General features: G+C 38.6%; 1 protein-coding gene across 1 annotated transcript in view; it reads left to right on the top strand.

Annotated features, from left to right (window-relative positions):
• LOC101854871 overlaps positions 1-19460 on the top strand; it is a 21314-nt gene extending 1854 nt beyond the window's left edge. Inside the window, exons 2-5 of the mRNA XM_005100202.2 lie at positions 5691-5848; positions 7064-7154; positions 8482-8642; positions 18933-19460. Of these exons, the coding sequence (XP_005100259.1) occupies positions 5691-5848; positions 7064-7154; positions 8482-8642; positions 18933-19139 (617 nt within the window). The 3' untranslated portion in view covers positions 19140-19460. The remainder of the gene's footprint in view (positions 1-5690; positions 5849-7063; positions 7155-8481; positions 8643-18932) is intronic.
• The last annotated feature ends 3611 nt before the right edge of the window (positions 19461-23071 follow it).

The following is a 23071-nucleotide window of genomic DNA, read 5'->3' on the forward strand; positions in this document are numbered from 1 at the left end:
ATAATGATAATGATAATAATGATTATAATGATTATATTAATAATAGTAATAATGATTAGTAGCATTTTTGCTGCACTTTTCCATTTTCTAAAAAAATCTCAAAGCTCATTTCATTTCCAAAGATATCACATTAAAAAAAAGCAATGGATATATGTGTGTACTTAAAATATAATATATTGAATGCAATCAAACTTTAAAAAGAAGGTTCACCATCATCATCAAGTACTAGATCTGCAGCAGACATCGGCAATCATGTTTCTCCATTAATTTCTTTGCTCGGATGCTCTTCAGAAAGCTACATTACCCTGATCTTTCCCCGTTACCCATTTGTTTAGATTCTCTAAGTACATTGCTCTAGGCCTGCTTCTGCCTTGTTTGCCTTTGATTTTGCCAGTGAGAGCTAGATGTTCAAGACCTTTATGTCTATTAAGGTGTCGCAAAAACTGCATTTAATTGGTCTTTTCGTGATTGATTATAGCAGTTAGCGTCCAACGTGGGCTTCATCAAGTAAGTACTACCTTATTTGATTTCTTTTCATTCCACAATATTCTCAACAGTCTCCTAAGAAACAGCATTCCTGTTGCTTCCATTTTAGTTTCACTGTCTTTAGTGATTGCCCAGCTTTCTCAGCCATACAGAAGGGTAAACCATACTTAGCATTTCAGAACTTTCATTGTGGTAGTCATTGAGATGTTTCTTCTTTTCGGGATTGAGCTCATTTTATTTGAAATCAGCCTTAGCCGTTGCAATTTTTCGCTTTATTTCTTTGGAACATTTGGCATCTGATGTTATTAAATATCCTAGATATTTAAACTGTTATTGAACAATGCTAATGTTAAGAACGATGTTGATAATATCAATAATAACAATATGATAATAATAAAACTAATTATACTACTACTACTACTACTACTACTACTACTACTACTACTACTTTTTTCAACTGAAAGCTAGGACCGGTTTTAACATGGTGCAGGATCTTTTTTCCTCTTTTCACACTAGTATACCTACTTACATTATTATTTTGGGTTACTTCTAATTTCCTCATTTTCTCACATGAGATATCAACTAAAACAGAGCTGGAATGGTTGAGTTTCATTTTAACAAGATGGGTGACACAGAGATCATGGATGCAAAAGCAGTTGAAATAAGGTGCCTTATCTTTTTGATTCTTCTGAGATCAAGGTAGAAATACTCAGAGGCCTGATTTACTTGGCTGTTCATGGACACATACGAATAGAAAAAGATACCAAGGTCGATAGTCTAGGTGAAAAGATATATAATTGTAACTACGGTTTCTACATGGCTTTTGTTCAGCACTCTGCGTTTCCAAGATATCTGCTTTTGAACCAAGGATATTGGGAAAATATGTTTAAGGTTTAAAAACAGAATGAAAAAAGGAAACTACAAATAATGGATCAAAGTCAAAGTTTTAACGTGCATATTACATGCACTTATTTACGTCATACAAACTCACAATCTTGGCTCGCCGGTTGATCCTAATCGTTTAAAAGCGCGGTTACAAACTGATAATTGTAAGTCTGAGCTTTCAGACATTTAGCATTCAGTACGTCAAATTTGAACGATGTATTAATAAATCACACGTGGAAACGTTCTCAAGTAGAACAGATAACTATAATAGTGTGGTGAAAATTTCGTGGCGCAACTTATTGTCAAATTTAATTTCCACAACTATCAAACATAAAGCCTCCAACTTTTAACAATGACTTGTATCAATTCATCTTAACAGATCAGTATTTTTGTAAAGACCCGTTAGCTGTGCTCTAGAAAATTCTTTAATGAATACTAATAACACATCTCAGTGGGTGGTTTCTACAGATTTTAAAAGGTTTACAGCAGGGACAATATCACTTTTAAAAGCGAGTCCGCCATTTTTCCTTTTCTAATCGTGACACTATTGGGTCTCTAATTGCGGTTACGTACACCTCTGGCATCCAGATAGGCTTAAATACGTTGTCTCACGGACCGAATGAGGTTTTAAATCAAACATTGAGGAATTACTGCCTATTCTTGTTGAAAAAAACACACCTGATGTGCAAATGGCGGCAAGTTCGTCTTAAAAGTGACATGGCGGTTGGAAAGGCTGGCCAGCCCTGTTTGTGGAAAATGTTATAGAGCTTGAGGTGTATGGTCCCTTGCGTTGTTCCATGGATGCCTGGTAATACAAAGATGCTGTCTCGCCTACATATAGCTCAAAAGATATACTAATAGTATGCGGTCTTCGATTAGCAAATCCCACGTCGATTGGCGATGGCGTTTGGATACACAACACCTCATCTTCTATGGACCCCTGCTGATGTTGCAGATGCTATTTGGCATTGATTCGTAAAACATGAGACGGAATAACAATATTATTAATAATAATAATAATAATAATAATAATAATGATAATAATAATAATAATAATAATAATAATAATAACAATAATAATAATAATAATAATAATAATAATAATAATAATAATAATAATAATAATAATAATAATAATAATAATAATAATTTGCCTGTTTCATTGGTGGGTAGTTGTTGGTGGGTGGCTATTTCATTGTCTCTCAACAGCATCGTGGGTGGTTATTTTCCTGTCTACCAACTTATTAAGTGCACTGGCGTTACGGTCCAGGCTTCTGAAAGTTTCTCTTAGTTACATGCCTGATTCTAAAAGGCCGAGTGCCTTGAGGCTATTGGCAGTGTAAAATCTAGAATTATTGCTTGAGCAACTCACAGAAAATTGTTTCAATAAACTGGGTTAAAAAAAATTGTAACAACAAATTGCCTAGTCAACCTCACCGACCTTTTCTAAAAGAGTTTTAATTACACAAGTGGTCTAACCGTGTTACCAAAAAGACCCTATCTTTTATTGTTTGGAGATTATCTGGCCCTTTCAAAAGTAAATAATCAGAACACTGTCAATGAATACACTTCAATCACGCCAAATCACGCGAGAAAGAAATCAACATCAAAAACACTTTGCCAAGTGTCATAATTCGCGATTGAACATAATATTGCGTTTTTAGATGTAATCAGAAGAATTAAAGTGAGCCTCGATAAGTTTTTAATTTAAATTCCCTTACTTTTTTCGGCCTCTTTTATCTTACAGTGTCGATGGGAGAAACAAACGTCTTTCCCTTGCTTATTGTATTGTCTGTTGCGTGGGTGTGTTGTCTTTGTCCCAGTTTTATCGCACCCGCTCTATCCATCTTTTCTTTGGCCTGCCTCTTTTTTGTATTCATCTGATGTCTGACTGTTTGGTTTTACTGCTGTACTATCTGGTGGGAGTCTTGACAAATGCCTAAGCCATTTTTATTCGTTATTTATCTATGTACTCCAATCATGATATCAGGTCAACCTGTTCGCTGACAATCTCATTCCTCACCATATCATTTCATCTGATGTCAAAGTACAGAGTGAGCCAAAAATACAACAACTAACAAACAAAACAAACACGTTACAGCTTGTTTTGTAAATATCTTCCTCCATACAGAAATTCTTCTTATCAAATTTGAACAAAATATTTGGAAGCCAAATGGAATTTGTCTAATAGCGGTCCGGGCGATGAACATCGCAGGTACAACCACGTCACAGTCTTTTTTTTTCTCTAGGCAACTGATCATTATTACAATGAAAAGCTAGCCTAGTCTTGACGTGAATCTACGTAATGAATTGTGCGCTGGCCTATGGAATCAAAAGTTGCCGTATGCAAGGGTCTTCACAGCAACACAACTTTTTGGTAAACAATCGAGATGACACAGGCGTGTGCATTTGAACGAATCGGTCTTTTTTTTTTTTTTTTTTACAGCGCATAATAATATGAAGGCATTTCAGGCACTACTTGTGACTTCTCTTTATACATTACTTGCTCAGTGCCTGTAATTATTTACACAAAACCTCATGTTTGCTATAACGAACACTTGGATTCAACGAGGTTTTAGGCCAGGCCCGGCGACCTCGTTGAATCCGAGTTCTACTGTACCAAGCTTGTCTTAGATAAGTCCATTGAATGGGTTTGGTCTGTATGGCGCATTAAACAAAACAACCCCTTTCCAACCTTGTCCTGACTTTTTGTAGCATGTCGCTTCAGTTCACATTAGGCCTTTCACTAAAAGTTGCAACAATCGCGCCATATTGCGAGCTAAATCAGTTTAACAAGTCATCAGAAGTTTGCTGATATTTTTTTCCCAAATTTCCTTTGCCTGCTGAGATCATGGTTAAGTTAAGTTAAGAGCAGAGAGCTGTTTGTATTGAACATTACCTCTCAACAAACTCACCATCCCTGACATTCCGTAAGTTCTGCACACGGAATGGAAAAATGGGTGTCATGAGTAGAGAAGTTCCGTCAGTTTGGATCTATAGCGAATCAGAACAAAACATTTCCTTTAAAAAAATAATGATAGCTTCAGGTCGGACATACACTATTCTCAGCCTTTTGAACGTCACCAGGGTGCAGATATCAGTAGTCGAATCCCATTAGACGTCAGTCCGCAGACGATCTGCTTCTAGGCTTTCCTACACCTCAGCGGACTGCATTCTCCAGGCAGATCTTAATCTACGACTGTACCTTTTCCATCTTCGCTAAGCCGCGTTTACATGGATCGGAGCATGGCAGGGCGATGCGTTCATGATTATTCGATTGTCTTGAAAAGTGAGAACATTTCCCCGATGACATTTGGTTAATTAGTGCAAAGCCCACTTTCCCCCTGCGGGATATGTTAACTCCAAAAATGCTGGCTATTGGGCACCCCTCTCCCTAAAGTCTCTAGAAGTCACTTCATACGGAATATGTACCTTGTATGTAGCTTTAAACACTCATGATTTAGCAGGTCCTTGTGTTTGGGCGCCAGTAAACGTTTCGAACGACGTGTTAAAAATGTGTCGAGTCCAAAGGATGGCAAGTAGAGGACAACTTCTAGGAATTCCAGAAAAAAAGGTTTTTTTATAAAACTTTAGGAAAGAAATAGAATATTGTTTAAATGTTACAGGGATGGAAAATTAATTGCCAAAGAGAAAATAAAGAAAAAGGCCAACCAATCGTTTCACGGCATCCTGTACAAGGTTTAAACACTTGTTGAACTTTTCATTTATGAGTGCTTTTTTCTTTAAGCCATTTACGTTTTCAAGTTTCTTCTTCATGGATTTTATGTCAAGCAAATTAATTTTGAATGAATTGTGTGTGTTCCAAATTACAGCATTCTAGAACAAACACTATTTTTTGTGAGAGAGATATTCTGAAAAAAAGTTGTACATTTTTTTTTTCGGGGGGGGGGGGGGGGGGGGATCACCCTGTATTTCTAAGAACTCTTATTAATTTCACAAGCACTTATTTTACCGTGATGAATCTTGTTCATTGTCCATATTTGGGCATGGTAGCACAATCCTGGTATGAAAATGCTGTTAATGAGTTGTCGCTTGGTTTCCATTGAGATGCAAGGATGTGAAAACATTGGTTATTTACAACTTTGGCCTTTTAGTTCTGATTTCTATTTTCTTATCTATCTTTCCGTCTAGCGGAGGAAACTTTTTACGTAATTGGACTCTTCTACTTGCGATAAGTAAACGCTGCGAAGTAATTCAATAGAAAACTTGTTTTTTTCTTTTGCTCTTTGAAAGTGCACAATTTTCAGTTGCAAACTTAGATCTGAATAAATATCTACTTCTGTTTTTCTTATCAACAGCTCTCCTAATTTGGATAGCCTGTGGCTTGTCCTGCGGCACACCTTCTTTTTGCTACGACAAATCTATACTGATTAACAAATTCCGCGTCTGCATCGAAGACGCCGGGATGTTGCAGTATTATGACTTCAGCAGTGGACAACCAATGGTAAAAGATAATGTAAGTAACACTTACGAAAATACCTGTTTAAATTTTTCTTTCTATTTTTCTATCTATCTATCTATCTATCTATCTATCTATCTATCTATCTATCTATCTATCTATCTATATATCTATCTATCTACCTATCTACCTATCTATCTATCTATCTGGGGGCTCTCGTGGCCTAGAGGTTAAGGTGTTGGCCTCTCATTCAAAGGTCCCGGGTTCAATTCCGGGTAGCGACCAAAACATTTTCTTCTCTAAAATTGTCTCCTTTCACATCCTTTCCTGATCTCTAACAATGTTCTGTTGTCTGCTTTCATTTCCACTTTCTGCCCCCACCCCCTCACCTCCTTTGCCCCCTCCTCTGGGCTCCTGACTCTTTCTGCAGCCTTTCTACTGCTACTCCTTGGCTCCTCCTAACTGCTGTCTTTCTGCCACACCCCTGATCTTCTGGTAGGAAAGATCTACACCTAGTCTTCTCGGACAAGGGCGACAAATCTCGGAGGGCCAGTGTGCAAGTTGCGCACGTTAAAGATCCCTTGGTGGTCTAAAATCGATAAGAGTAGGCTTCGGCCGCCACCCGGGCAAAATTCAAAAATTTCCTACCAACGAAAAAGTATTAGGTGTGTCCCGCGCGCTCATATGACCTTATGCGGTTGCGAGCGCCGTAAAACCCTATACTAAACAAACAAACATCTATCTATCTATCTATCTATCTATCTATCTATCTATCTATTTTCTGTCTGTCTGTCTGTCTGTCTGTCTGTTTTTTGTCTGTCTGTCTGTCTGTCTCTCTGTCTGTCTGTCTGTCTGTCTGTCTGTCAATAAAGGAATGAGTTATTCCTGTGTGAACAAAAAGTAATCCTTCAAGTGTTGTCGGCTCCTAGTAAGTTAATACCACCTTATAATACAAAAGTGACTTGAACAGGGAACACGATTTCGCATAGGAAAGGAAAAACACGAAATTGAAATACGACGTGCTATACGGTGTCGCGCAGAGGAACACGGAGTGGCAAAACATTATATTATTTTGTTACATGCCTTTCGCATACACATTTTACCGAACCCGAAAAGACGTAAAGGAATACTAGGAACATTGTTTTTATTTCCAGTTTGTAGTTTTGAGGGAACATAGAAGTTTGCACCATCATGTGCACATAAATCCTATTCTTATGACATAAGAATTTATAAAACATGAGAAGCTTAATCACTGTCTTGTACTTTTGTCAGGATTACCGCCAGTTTTGCAACAATACAGAAGGCTTCGTCACTGCGACAGACTGCAGCCTTCAAATTATGAAACAGTGCCTCCCACCGACTGGTAAGTTTTTAAAATTAGTATTTTTTGTCAGTACCCATTTATTAAAGAGAAAGTGTAACATTTGATTGATGTCAGGTGGGCTTAAAAAACTCACAAAGTACTGCTGATAGGTCTTCTAATACATACACTTTAGGTTATGTCAAAACTTCGAACACTTGGTGTTTTCTCGAAGGTCATCTTAAAACGTGTAATTTAAGTACAGGGTATCCGATGGCAGAGATGAGCGCCACCATGTTTGACCACCAGAAATTTACTCTCCTGTCTGGAGTGGAAAAAAGATTTCAGGATATTGGAAACCCTACAGCACATTAACATGGTTTGCCAGTATGTCCCGTGCATTATATCACCCCCTCCCCCCCACCCCGCCAAATCTAAGTCTGTTTCTACAAGGTATTGCGAACTGTACCCCCCGTGGATAAAATACACTCCAGTACCGTGCTTACTTGTTACAAATCGTCACTTCATGGTCGGTCGTTACCGTTGATTCGTGCCTCGTCAGTCTTCTCCATTCTTCTTGACCGTTTGCCTTACTTCTTTCTTTTGGTCCAGTCGGTTATGTTATCGACAAATGACAAAACAGGCCAGCTTCTCTTTCTTCACTCAGGTATTTTGGATTCTTTTAAGTCTTCATATTATGACAAATTAGAGGCCTAGTGACTAATCGAAAATACAGGTTATTGTTAATTTTCCTTTTATTTTCACGATCCTCAGAAGCTTCCGACAATGCAGTGAAGAATGTCTGTTTGACACCTAGAAAGGAATGTAGACTGAAAGCGGAAACATAGTTTTTCTATGAGATTTCATATTAGTGACTGTCAGATTGTGGTAACACTCAATAGCTACAAATGTAATGCTCTGAGATATTACGAACGACTTCCAACTTACTAGCTAGCAGCCAGACCTCAGTGTGACGTGACGAAAAATTGAGCAATGTTTTAACATTGCGATCTTTAGAATTTTGTCCTAACGTTTGCCATTTACGATAATAGCTGGACATGTCTCCTCTTGTTGGTCAGGACTACCTAATGTTAGCGTTGTTGGCTATTTTAGAATTAGCCATTGTATCTTTAGATCTATGTTCCATTTAGTATTGTATCATTATCTTCCATTTTCTGCAAACATTACCCAGTCTTAATTCCAAATATTTTCGCTTACGTCATAATGTCAGTCCTTTCGATTTACCTGTAACTATTTTGATCTAACACTAGCAACACTGTTCCAACTGAGATATTTTAAGAGACTGTTAGCTTTGTCGGTGCTATGTGTGTTTTTACATTTATTCCGTTGTCAAGACTTTTGAACTAACATCTTCTGTTATCCTATGCAGCAACAAACCTGTTGCCGGGTAAAGCCTTCCAAACGAGGATGATCTCTAGCATATGTAATGACTCCACCTTGAAGCAGGACTGCTTTGCAGTAGCTCAAACTAAACAGACTGACATAACTTATTGTGTCAAAAGAGCTATGAATCCAAACTCAGATGACCTGGTAAGTTCCTTGTTTATCTTAAATATAATTCTAATTTTGAGATAATAAACACATAGTACGTTTATAAACTTTAATACCTTACATGCTTGCTTCAAAGACGGTCATTTCAAAGCACTAACCCTAAGTCCCTGGTTAGCATACATGGATTTGAAGATTTTTTTTCCAGAGCACTCATGTTGAGGGGTTTCGCAGGGAAGATTTTATAGATGGCAAAGAACGGCTGCCATAAAATTGCACGGTCTAGGAGTATTACTTCATACCATACTTGGAGTTGTTTTAGCATTGCTCTTCTGCTGAAAATAAATCCTTATATTTCACTCGTGAAATACAGTGGCCTCCAAAAGAAACTTGAAAATGTGATCACCCAATCATCGTATTATAGCCTTGTACTACCCACCCATTCAGCATACCAATATAAAGCTAAATGAATTCGGCATCATCTGACACCTTAAACTTTATCTCTGTTATGAGACACCCAAGATATGGTCACTCAAATTTGACCTTAAAAAATCAGGATTTGCAAAATTGTGCAAAATTAAAGAAATGTAAAAATGTGTTCCCGCTCATATTGAAATGCATCAACGTTGATGGACTGGTCATGAATTGAATATCAAATGAAAAGAGAATCTTGTTTTCTCCGCAATGGACAGCATCTTCTGATGATAATTTCAAAAATACTGGAAAACAGAACAGTCAGAAATACCACGCAGAAACTGGACTTAAAATGGCATAATGTGCTCATTAATACAATTTGTGAGGCAGCATGGTGAAATCAGGAGCTCGTTAAAATAATGAATAATAAGAAACAATCCACCGGTATCGCAATTTTTATCGAAATATTGTTTCTTTGGTTCAGTACCTTTTATGTCCATTTAAGAACCCATGCCTTCATGGATTTTTACTGAAAAACGTTAATTCAAGCACAAAAAGCACACAAAAAGGACATTATCAGTTTCCACTGACACGCGTGCTTTGTAAAATAAAAGAATTGGCAGCCATTTTCTCACTAATATCACCTCTAAAACCAGGCTACCCCCACTTCATTCAATTGCAAATATCTTGACGTGTATTCAAGAGAAATTGGTATTTCTTTTAACAACCTTTAAGACGATTCCAATAACTCCAGAAGCCCAAAAATTGACGAAAGCCGGATTCCACCGTCTCATGACACATTTTGTTTTTGTTTAGGATCTGTTGATTTCGTGTAGAGAACGGAAACACAGGGTTATTTAGATTTTGGACATAATCATTTTTCAGTGAGGAACAGAGCCAAAGAAACTGTCATGGTTTTGAGTGGTCTGGGGTGGAAGGAACACAATTGCCCCCATGTGAATCACCGTACGGTTTGGTGTAGTGGATTACATCGCGCAAGTGTTGGAATGTCATGTCTTACCTACCTTTATTTTCGTCATCGTGTCATTCAAAAAGAGAACTCCATACAAAGCAGAGGACTTTCTCATAGTGTCAATGCCCCAAGACAATCTGTAGAAACCCAAATGATATCCTCCTTGGAGTGATCATCAGTAAATAACCCCGATACGAATTCTACAGGCAAGTGAAGTCCAGTGAAGCTGCAGCTTAAGAAATGCGACTTTCCTCCCAATTCAGACGCTTTGTTTGTAACTCTCTGTGCCATTTGGGATAAAATGACCGATGATTATGTCAAAACTTTAATAGAATCGATGCCCAGTGGGTTCGTGCTTTACAAAAAACTAATGGCTCCTAAACAAAACGACAATAAGCAAATGTAATCTAACAGAACGATTAAGAAAGCCAGCAAGATCTCTGAATATCATTTTACTAGAATTGATGAAGCATAAAAAAGATAAACAGCATTTTAAACGACCAATCACACCCCTTCCCATACACATTGTAAAATCACGCGACGGCAGATCATCATCATCCGGTGCCTTGCCGACTGGCGTGGGCGATCATGGACCTCCACTTCACCCTGTCCTGCGTTGCAGCGATGGTGTCTGTTGTTCTTGCTGCTCCCAACCATGTTGTCATCTTGTCCAGTATCTTTTCCCTCTGTCTGCCTCTGCCTATCTTTCTGTAAAGCCAAAAAAATCCTTCTGGGACAATAAAGTATTATCTTATCTTGTCTTATCCCATCTTATCCTAAATTTTCTTATCGTAGTGGTTAGTATACGTTTTGTGTGCTATTTCTGATTACTCTATTTTCCGTTTTGTTTGAAACTGTCGTAATAAAATATCGTAATAAAATATTGCTTATAACATACACCAAATTTTCAATTCATTGGATATACAATGTATTTCCATTCTATCAATATAGATTTTCCTCCCTTCTCCACTCCCATCCATCCTTCACTCTACCCCTCCGAGCCCATCCCCTCCTCCCCCCACCTTCAATCTCTTGCCCCCACCTCCACCCCACCCGTCCCCATCCCGCATTTAAGCAACATCTTTTTAGCATAATGCAAGGCCAGGGCTAGCCTTATCCGTATCACCATGTTGGGTTCAACAACCATTTCAATTATCTTGTGATGTCTTGCGGTTGAAGTTACGAATAACACTAATGTCGACCACTTTATTTTTCCTGTCTCACTGACTATAAAAGCAAGGATTAACGCTTTTATCCATCATGCAAACAGAGATAAAATTTTTCTAAAGGTGGAAAAATCATTAAGAACACTCTTCCATTAAAATAAACTTACTTTTTCTGCATGGTTCTCAAGTACAGAGAAAACGGGAAACTTTTTGGGTCTGCTCGAAAACGCGCTTCCTTGAAAAACGAAAGCTAAAGCACGGGGATCTGACATACTTTAGGCCTGACCGCAGAAGAATACGCCGGGAAATGTCTACCTCCCTCGCTGGAGATCAATTAATAATATCTCCCCGACATGACTTGCCAGGATTTTCATAGGAAGCAAGACTAATTTTTTGAAGAAGCATAGCTTCTTACTGTTGGGGTGTACAAACGGTCGAAGTTAACTGAAATTAGGGAACCCTACATAGTTGACCGAGATATCGTCTGAGTGCGTTGATGTATTTTAGTGCAATGCACAAGTCTATGCTAGAAAACGTCTTCTAGTCTTTGATTTGTTTTGGTTGCAAAGTTTGAACTCAAAGTCAAAGTCGTCTTTATTCTACTATTCTAACGACAGGTTATATAAATGCAATTTCTTAATTCAACATTTGAATCGAACATTATCTGATTAATTTGTCTATTTTTGTCTCTGACTGCGACAGGCATGAACATTAAAATTTTGTTTCCATGAGAGACACTTATATGAGTACTCTCGTCTATTTAACTGGTCGTTTGAACTTGATTAGTCCCGAACTATTTCGCCAGCTGTTATCAGTTTTCTAAAAAAATTATAACAACATTAAGCTGGTAGATCAAGATTTATTATACTTGTGAAATTGCCAATTGTAAACACTCGTTGAAGAACTCGAAGGATAAGTTAATGAGTGTAATAAATGCTTTATTATTTCAAGTCTATAATTTTTTTCAGACGATTATACGGTGAATATAGTACTCTGAATAATTTATGGAAATATTTAATAAAAAGCTGATCTGTTTCACGCGTGATATATAAAATGTAAGGATTCATTTCACCGGAAATGCAATGCTAAAACAAATCCACGTATGGTATTAAAGAATAGGTTGATCTAATGATATTCTTTTTTATAGAAGAGAATATTTTATATATTTAATTGTGCGTATGACGTCCTGTCGACATCCTCTTCTATAATCAGTCTGTAATTCAGATGTGATTTCATATTTTAAACTAAGGCAAAATAACATACGCCGGCTGTTATTGGTATAGAAAAAACATTTTGCACTACAATCATATTACCAACGCATGTTCAGTGTCTATATTTGGGATGAAATAGTGCATTTTATACCATACACTGTACTGTAAAAAAATAAAAATGTAATTGCATTTTTAGCATTGCACTACTGGTGAATAAAAACCCGGCATACTAAGCATGTCGAATATGAAACCGTGACATATAAATTTATAACACAAAAATATAACCTGTAATAATTTGTGTAAGTTACTTAGCGCATAAGATTCACATATGGATATGACATTTTGACAGCAACTAAATATAGGCCCGAATTATAATATTTCTAGTACGTGCAATGTTATGGCAGCCGCTCATTTACCCCTACCAAAACTTCGCTGCGAAGCGTGCTCATCATGGGTGCTCAAATGAAATGCTAAGCACACGTCTCCTAGTTTGACTATTGTCAAGAGTACGTGCAACCTTTTTTCGTTGCCCTTAACTTGGTTTCAAATTGAGTCAAAGGGTGAGAACCATCATAGTGAACCGGGATTACGCTTGCGTGCAGTTATCTTACTACTAATGGAGCTAAGGCCAAATTTTGCGAACAGTATATTCTCAGAAACTACTGAATGAAAAAATATGAAACTTTGCAAGTACCTATAACTTGAAACGTAGTGTTGCACTATTGTATTTTCCTTAAGATCAAATGTGTAAGAAGAAAGCCCATTTTAAGTTAAATTCAGTCCTTTTGTAGCGATCGCCATCATTTATTGCTTTGACAGTGTATATTCACTGCAGAGTGTCGACTGCGCCGAAGGATATTTTGTGTTCAGTTATAAATTACCAGCTGAGCACCCGGCTTTGCTCGGGGTCGACGCCTTGGCGTCACTGCTCCTACTGATGTACGCCGCAGAGGCATTTTACATTTACATTATGTACCTTGCTGTCTAGCATTTCACAGTCATACCTGGCTTCTAGATCTTTATAGCTTTAGTTTAAGTCTGCCTTGATTAATTCCTTTCTTGATCTACATTGCTTTAGTGTATTGCTGTCTAGTCCTTCACAATCACAAAATACGGATTTCGCTTTACACCATCATAAAAAGCACTAAGAAAATAATATTCCATGAAAGGGCTGCTACACTGGAAAAGGAACACACCGACGTCTTCAAAATTACAGAGGCAGTGTCTATAGCTTGTTCGCTTTCCTCTTACAACGTTTAAAAAAAATCTAGCTCATTGACAAATTAACCTAGGCCCACGAAACTGCATTTCACTTCTACAGACTATTCGAAATGTGAGCGTGCAAATTCATATTCATATTTCAGATGTATGACATACGAATTATGGCAATGCAACATGGGTTGAAGATCAGAAATGATCCCAGGCTCAAGTACTTGGAAAAGACTGTTTCTGCGCTCTGAGGCTGTATCACTTTCCATGAAATAAACTTACAGAAATGAATGCTCATTTTGGGTGGCAGGAAGGAGAGAGCCAATGCGATGTTATACTTGACCCTGCACTCAAAACTGTGGATTCCATCCATTGTAGGTTGCATCGGTATAGCCCACGGATGTTTTGGAAATGGATGCAGATCAACTTTGCCATTGCTACAGCACTTACCTTGTGTTTCATATGGAAATCTTATGGCCAGGCAGTGTGTACACTGTGTCGGCAGTTCCTCAATGTAGCACTAGTACTGAAAGGAATTGACAATGTAGAGGAACGTTTTTGGGAGATTTAGATCTAGAGAGTCCTCCTCATTTTGTTGTTGATCTAGACCACCTCGACCTTTGCGAGCTCGAGAGGTTCCAACTGCAGAACTTCGTTTTCTTTTCGGCATGGTCAGGCGCTATCTAGATCTAGATCTAGATCTAGACAGCAGTAAGGAGGAGCCAAGGAGTAGCAGTAGAAAGGCTGCAGTAAGAGTCAGGAGCCCAGAGGAGGGGGCAAAGGAGGTGAGGGGGTGGGGGTCAGAAAGTGGAAATGACAGCAGACAACAGAACAATGCTAGAGAGCAGGAAAGGAGGTGAAAGGAGACAATTTCAGAGAAGAAAATTTCTTTGGTCGCTATCCGGATTCGAACCCGGGACCTTTGAATGAGAGGCCAGCACCTTAAACTCTAGGCCACGAGAGCCCCCCCCCCCCCCCCCCCCCCAGAGAGAGAGAGTGAGAGAGAGTGAGAGAGAGAGAGAGAGAGAGAGAGAGAGAGAGAGAGAGAGAGAGAGAAAGAAAGAGATAGAGGAGGTCAGATAGCACTGCAGAGGGAGGGTGGTGAGAGTGACAGGGAAGGTGTCGTCGAAAACGCCAAGAGTAGCCTACCGTAGGCCAACTTGATGTATTCATGGGTCAAAGTCAAAGGTTCAGCCAATCGTAGCCCGGTTTGCGCCCTGCGTGTAGTTGCAATTGTATGTATGTCAAGATCTAATATCTAGATCAATATAAAAAATCATGAAAGTATTGAACGTAATTTTCTACTGCAGTTGATTTAGCCCGTTGATTTAGCGCGCACGCCGAACTGCGCCGAAGGATATTTTGTGTTTGGTGTGTTCGTGTGTAGATCTATGTCTAGATGTAATATCTAATCTAGATCAAGATAAAAAATCATGAAAGTATTGAAAGTAGATTTCTCCTGCAGTGGATTTAACGCGCACGCCGAAGGATGATTTTATTTTGTGCATTGTCTAGATGAGATCTAGAATCGAGATCTAGAATCGAGATCTAGAATCGAGATCTAGAATCGAGATCTAGAATCGAGATCAAGAAGAATCATGAAATGGAAGTAGAATCTAGATCTGTGGTATTTCGATAACCTATTGAATATTGAAAGTGGATTTTTCTTGCTGTGCATTATAGATTCTAAGATATAGATCTAGGCTAGATCTATATGTGAATCATAGATAGAGATCAAGAATGATGAAAGTATTGAACGTGGATTTTTCCTGCTGTGAATAGATCTAGAGTCTAGAATTAGGCTGTCGGTGAATCTAGATCGAGGTCAAGAATCATGAAAGTCTTCTTGAAAGTGGATTTTTCCTGCCGTGAATAGATCAAGAAATCTAGGCCATCTGTGACGCCTGTCGGTTGTTAAGATAGTGAATCTCTAAACTTAAATCTATCTGTGGGCCTAGGCTCCTTCTTTCAATTATCGGCCTATGGCTTTATAATCCTTTGAGATCTAGGCTAGATCTAAAGTCTAGATTAGGTTCTTCAAGGAAGCAACAATTGACATGTAGGGTAGGCCTAACTCTTTTTTAAAAAGTGATTGAGCTGGAACTTTAGGAGAAAATGCCACGCCTTCGAAGAGAGGGAAGAAGTCTTACTCCTAGATGTAGTCAAGAGGGGGTGCTACATGGATAAATTCAAGGTAAAATATTTATGTTGTGTTTCTTTCCTGTTTTCAGTCTTTTTCCTCTTCTTAACTTTCCTAATACTTCTTCATTATTATTCCGTTCGTAGAACGGGTAATTTTACTAGTATATTATAATACACTGTGCGATGCACCCGTCTATGTTAGCAAACGACTTCTAGCCGTTTGTTTGTTTTGGTCGCGAAGTTTAATATCAAAGTCACAGTCGTCTCTTTACAAACGACACAATGGCATAATATACGTTAAATGCAATTTGTTATTCCTTCACCATTTGAATCGTACGTTTTCACCTTGCTTTGCCTATGTCTTGTTTTTTTAAAATGTTTTTAATGGGGGTTTTTGGAAAGGGGGGGGGGGGGGGAGATTTTGAGGAGGGAGACAAACGGATAATGTAATACGCAGGGGCGGTTTGTTAACTGGGCAAGATTTTGTCAACTGAACTGTTGACTAGAGGTTTATTGCTGATGACGACTTTCATTAAGTTTTAAGTAAATCCAAACAAACATGTATCAACATTCAAAAACATCTTTCCGAGGGCGCTCAAATAGACAAGTGGGATTCACTGCTGTTTTGTCGCGACATAACCTCATTCCTTCACGTTTGTTATCGCGCCGGCTCGTAACTTTAAATCGTCTCCCGTCAAACCGTCATGTCGCGGAACTTCGTACTACGTACGAGGCCAAACCACTGTCCTAAAACTATAGCTTGGGCCACTGACCTAAAAATATATTTTTAGGTCAGTGCTTGGCTTAGGCCTAGCGATGAAGTCAGTCCCATGGACAGATCCATCGTCAGCCCACAGAAAGATTAGTATATCCCTTAATTGCCAGATTGGCTTCTTTGTAACTTACAAAATTAAGAATGAGACTGTCTTGAGCAGCACAGACACATGTATTATTTTATCAGCAAAACATGTATTTATCATTCAGCCTTTTTTAAACTACTATCAGAACATTTATTGCCAGCATGGCATTACTCTTTTTTGTTTATTGACTTTTTAACCACCTATAGTTCCTGTTTGGCATTTACTCATCGTTTTCTCCCCACTAATAACTTATCTGGCCCTTAGGAGTCTGGCCGGCGAAAGAAGGAATCGTCTAGTGAAGATATATAAGGAAAATTTTAACGAGGAGCGATAGACACTCGGCTGTCAGAGTCTGGGCCGAAAACCTCCTCCCTTCCCTCCAATTTTCAACCCTCACCCCAGCTAGACACCAAGTTCTATAATTAGCATTTGACACACTTCCCCACTTTGTTACAACACAGTGTTCAGTGTTCTGTTCTGAGAACTGAGAAGTGTGATGAAGTACATTTGATGATATAATGATCGGAAACTTGTGTGCTTTGTCCAGCCTTGTATAGCATCTGATTGTAGACTTGATCTGCTTGGGACAGCGTCACTGGTACAGTAGCAGTTGACTTTTTGTCATCATACAGGACAGTTCTTATTACATATATTTAACGGGTTCAGTGCACGTCGATATTTTGTATGGGGGTGTAGAAAGTACGAGTAAAGTACTGTACTGGAGGCCAGGACCAGCGATTTATTGCTTCTCACTTTCAGTTTGTTTACTAGCTTAGACTCAAGTAGTGTGTTTCTTTTTCTGTGCCGATCAAGTGAGTTTCTATTAATCTCAGTAACTTCCATCTTACATTATTCATAATATTGTTTCTTGACGCTACCGCATATCTTAGCTCTTTCACATTATATTACAATGTTTACTGTGGTGTGTGTGTGTGTGTGTGAGAGTGGGTGAGGGGGTGGGGATAGCGAAAGTAGGGGTATAAAGTAAGGAGAGAGAGAGAGAGAGAGAGAGAGAGAGAGAGAGAGAGAGAGAGAGAGAGAGCGAGAGAGCATGTGTGTGTGTGTGCGTGCGTGTGTGTGTGTGTGTGTGTGTGCGCCTGCGTGTGTGTGTGTGTGTGTGTGTGTGTGTGTGTGTGTGTGTGTGTGTGTGAGTGTGTGTGTTGTGAAGGAAGGGGGTGGGGGAGGGAAAAATGGTCGACGTTAATGACCGCCGGTCAGTTCTATAAACCACGAGCCGCCACTGGTAATACGTGATGAGTTTAGTTTAATATAAAAGCTATTTTTTTCTAATCCTTACTCTGGCCCAGACAGCCATGATCATTTTTCATGTGGGACTCTTAAGTGGGGCCACTTTACCACTTGAATGGTCACTAGAACTTTGTTGGTCTGGATCTATTTCATCTGCTAATGTCAGTACCGTGTAAACCTTTTGTTACATGTGTCATGGGGGTAGACCATGATTTATCCTACATGTGAAATTGTCAGTAGTAATCACCTTCTGAAACTCGTGATTACAACTTGGCAATTTCACCATGATCTACCGCCATAACTCATGTTAAATTATGTTGGTCTTATGGACTTTCTCATATATTATTATCTAAGAGTGGTCTGTGTTATTATTGGCAAATGGCTGATACTCGGCAGAGTACGAACAAGACATAAAGGAAGCATTAATGTATGCCTGCTTATTATATAGCAAGAGTGTAAACGAACAGAACACAAGGCCTAATAACTAATTGAATCTTATTATTAGCAGTAAAGATATTGCCCATTTTGTTCGATTATTCTTGTGGGTTAAAATCACCCTGTACTGTACCTCAATAAGTACAAAAAGAATATTTCGGTGACTTTTTATAGAGGTGTTTGTATTTGAGCTCTATGTAAAATTCTCAACAAAATAATGTACATTTGGACCGTACAACTCAGTTAGACACTCACGCACACAATCACATTCACGCACTTACGGACACATTACAAACACACACATACAAACACACTATTACGTGTACTCTCTCTCTCTCTCGCTCTCGCTCTCTCTCTCTCTCTCTCTCTCTCTCTCTCTCTCTCTCTCTCTCTCTCTCTCTTTCTTTCTCTTTGAAACTCGTGATTACAACTTGGCAATTTCACCATGATCTACCGCCATACCTCATGTAAAATTATGTTGGTCTTATGGACTTTCTCATATATTATTATCTAAGAGTGCTCTGTGTTATTATTGGCAAATGGCTGATACTCGGCAGAGTACGAACAAGACATAAAGGAAGCATTAATGTATGCCTGCTTATTATATAGCAAGGATGTAAACGAAGAGAACACAAGGCCTAATAACTAATTGAATCTTATTATTCTTTCGCAAGGCTTGTGACGCAATGAAAGCAAGCCAAACATGCACTTTCCAAGAGATGAGGCCTTGTGACGAACACACTGCACAGTTCTATTCATCGATGCTCCAGCCAGAGGTTGACCGAGTCTGTAATGGTGCAGCACGCATTCTCACCGACACAGGTTTACTTCCTTTTCTTCTCTCTATCCTCGCTGTTTGGCTCAAATCTGGTGTAAATTAGGAAAAACCATGACTTGTCCAGATCGATTTGTCAAAAGTTTTTTAAGTGGTGGACCGTGTGGATTTTAATATCAGTTGAGGAAAATCACTAGGCAAACTTTAATTTTTTTAGAGTGAAACTATGAACTCATATTTCGATTTGCTGCAATTTCTGACAAGTGTATTGACCTTGGTCAAAGCAAACTTTAATGTTCCTTTCTAATCGGTTCTACTAAATCGTGACATCTTCCTTTTAATATTAACCCCCCCCCCCCCCAAATATTTATTGAAATTGCTTGTGATCTGCAAAGAAATAAACAAAATTACGTTTGACGAAACTGAATGACCTTCTTTCGGGTTTTCTTTCTTTTTCCTTTTTTTCATATAATTATGTTTTTTGGTTTGTTTGTACGCATTTGGCTTAATCGAACTTTCTTTCATATAAGGATATCGATGTATTGGGCACATACATTTGCGTTATAAAATGGATGTTTTCTTTGAAAATGGAAAACAGTTTTGTCTTGAAGATTTGAGGATTGGCTTGGCGTTTTATATCTTTCTTTCTTAAATTCAAACCGAAGTAAGCCACGACTGACGAAGATGTTGGTGCAAACAACCTGGCAAAGAAATTTTGTTTTCGAAATGAAAGTTTAAAGATAATCATAGCCTAGTAGATTTCTTGGAATAATTGTTAATGGACAGATACACATACTTTCTTCTCGTCTGCAAATGATTGGCGGGTTGTAATCAGATAGTAATCTGACTTTTTAACATGTCGGGCTATGATGTGAATGGCCACAGTTGGAATCCTTTAAGACGCATTCTTGAACTTTTGTTATTTTGGCTCTTGTGGCCTAGAGGCAAAGATGTTCACCTCTCATTCAAAAATCCCTGGTTCGAATCGGGGTAGCGACGGAAAAATATTCTTCTCTAAATGTGTCTCATTTCACTTCCTTTCCTGCTCTCTAGCAATATTTCGTCGTCTGCTTTCGTCTCCACTTTCTGCCCTCACCCCGTCACCTCCTTCGCCCCCTCCTATGAGATCCTGACTCTTTATGCACCATTTCTACAGCTACTCCTTTGCTCCTTCTTACTGCTGTCTTTCAGCCACTCCCCTGATCTTCTTGTAGGAAAGATCTACACCTAGCCTTCTCGAACAAGGGCGAAACATCTCTTAGACCCCGAATGCAGACAGCATACGTTAAAGATCCCTTGGTGATTTAAAATCGATACGAGTAAGCTTCGGCCACCACCAGGGCGAAATACAAAAATTCCTACCAACAGAAAATACTTTATGAGTACTGCGCACTCATATGACCGTATGCAGTTGCGAGCGTCGTAAAACACTTACCAAAAAAAAGGGGGGTGGGATGGGGGTGAGGTGGGGTAGGGTGGGGGGAGGGTGTTTTAAAGGGTTTTTCTCCTTGTTGTCTGAGTACTATTGGAAAATTGCTTCAAGGGTTCTTTGTTTGTGTCTTCAATGTCAGCCAACTGTCGGACTTCAAATATTCTTTGCAGCCAATAATCAAATATTCTATTATTTCGTCAACAAAGCTGGTATGTCAGCTGCTCTATTTGAATTTATTTGTGTCAGGACATGGTGGAATCAGGAGCTCGTCAATTTTTGGGCTCATGTAATTATGGATGTAATCTTAAGATCTAGTCGTTTAACTTGCTTTTGAAAAACGAGAACCCAACAAAACTCATCTATCTTGAATATTATTCTTGTGTCATAAGTACATGTAAAAATAATCGAGCAAATGGCTGCCATAACTTGGTGACTTCCATAGCTTGAGTATCCTTGGAAACTGCAAATTTATATTTTTTGTTCTTTAATCAATTTTTATTTTTTTGTAAAATCCTCATGGAAATTTTTTCTTAGATGGACATGAATGGTTGAAACCCTTTCAACCCCCCCCCCCCCCTCTCCCCGAAAAACAAATCAACAACAAACACACACACACACACACACACACACACACACACACACACACACACACACACACACACACACACACACACACACAAACCGGTAATATTAGTTCCAGGGGCAGGAAAATGCCGATTTCTTCGATTTCATTATCTTAGACGAGCTCCTGATTGGTTTGAAGAGAAGTAATACTAATGGTGATTCTGATTTTTTAAAAATAGAAAATTATCCAGAGTTTAAGCTTATATTTAAGTTTAGAAGTGTTCCTGTGGGTTACTCCAACATGGTGAACCTTAATGTTTGTATCATGTCTTGGAGAAACATCGCCAGTCAGTGGAGTTTCCCACTTGTGTCATTCTCTAAGCTATTTTTGCGCTATTCATTTTGATGTTAGAAAGAGATTAGAAAAACTGTCTCCGTTGCCATAAATCATCATGCAGTGGGGCTAATATCTCTACGGCATACTTTGCAACATGTTGATGAATTTCAATCCAGCGAAAATCATAAACGGGGGAAAACTACTGCCATGTGTGTTGTGCCTATGGTTTTGTGTACTTACCGCCCTTGAATAATCCATGCACGACGAAAGTTGCTCCAAATTGTGGTACTCGTTATGCTAACCTTTTGAAATTTTCGACGAGGTGATTATTAAATTATCTGAGGACAGGATTCATTCACGTTTTCCAGTACCGTGAAGTACAAGGTGCAGAAATAAAAAAAACTACTTCAAACCAGGTCTTTGTGAGTCAGTATGGAGATGCTATCACAGATTGTACTGTCTCTAAATCTTTACATAAAAAGACCAGTCGAGGTTGAGAATATAATAACAGTCGCATTAATAAAAATAATTGCATTGATATAGTCGATATACGCACCCTCTAAAGCATCATGATGATGACGATGATGACGATGATGACGATGATGATGATGATGATGATGATGATGATGATGATGATGATGATGATGATGATGATGATGATGATGATGACGACGACGACGATAATGATGATAATGTTGTGATGATGAGTACTGTTCGGTACGAATTTGGTATCACTCATCGCATCTGGGCAGCCCTTTCTAGGGATGCACTGCTCAACCTCTAGGGAAAAGAGACGAGAGGTATCCTAAAAAAACACCCATTTCACATCAGCTAGGCAGGTCAGTCACGTCTAGGGGATTGCAAAATGCAACAGCAATAGCATGGTGCTGCTAAAACGCGTAGAAGACAGCATATCCATTTACACAATAAACAAAAGATTTTGTCTTCCTCTAAGAAATCAACTCTCATGGATGCTTCCCAGTTTAAAGAATTATTGTCATCTTATGGATTGCTTTTTTTAAAGACAACAAAACAGGCATGATGTGCGAGTGACTTAGGGCATCGAATGTGGAACTGGCTACAGGCTCATCATGAGCAAACTCAACTTACAGTGCTGTCAGAAATTCGTGGCGCAACTTATTGTCTAATAGTTCCTCGTCTTTCGAACTTAGATTTCCCAGCTTTTGCACTATAATTGCTTGTATCAATTTGTCTTAACATTTCAACATAGTTGTAAACACCTGTTTGCTTTATTGTTGTGAAATAGCTCGTGTGAAGTATACAATTTATTTTACAGTAAATATAATGCTAAAACAACCCCAAGTATGGAATACAATTGTATATTAATCTAAGAGGAAAAGTTTTGAAATCTTGCCTCAGTTGTTGTGGAAAAATGTAATTAAGGTAAGACAAATGAATCCAAACTGTTGTACAAAATATGGGGAACATTGATTCACCCCTTAAAACATATTTGTTGGTATGTTGCGCCATTAACGTTTGACCGCACTAGAGTGTTGAAGCCGCAAAGTCATCGGCATGGTAAGGGTGTGTGTCTCAAAAAATTATTGTTGTTCGTTACTTTTAATTCTCTTCTCAGTCAGAAACGTGATGAGTGATGGGTTGTTGGGGGAGTTTGTTTCAGTGTTGGGTAGCCTGTCTTTCAATCCGGTCCATGTAGAACACAGCTGGGATGACCTTAGGACAA

The sequence above is a fragment of the Aplysia californica genome, unplaced genomic scaffold (genome assembly GCF_000002075.1).
Source record: "Aplysia californica isolate F4 #8 unplaced genomic scaffold, AplCal3.0 scaffold00240, whole genome shotgun sequence".
In the NCBI taxonomy this organism is placed as follows: Eukaryota; Metazoa; Mollusca; class Gastropoda; order Aplysiida; family Aplysiidae; genus Aplysia; species Aplysia californica.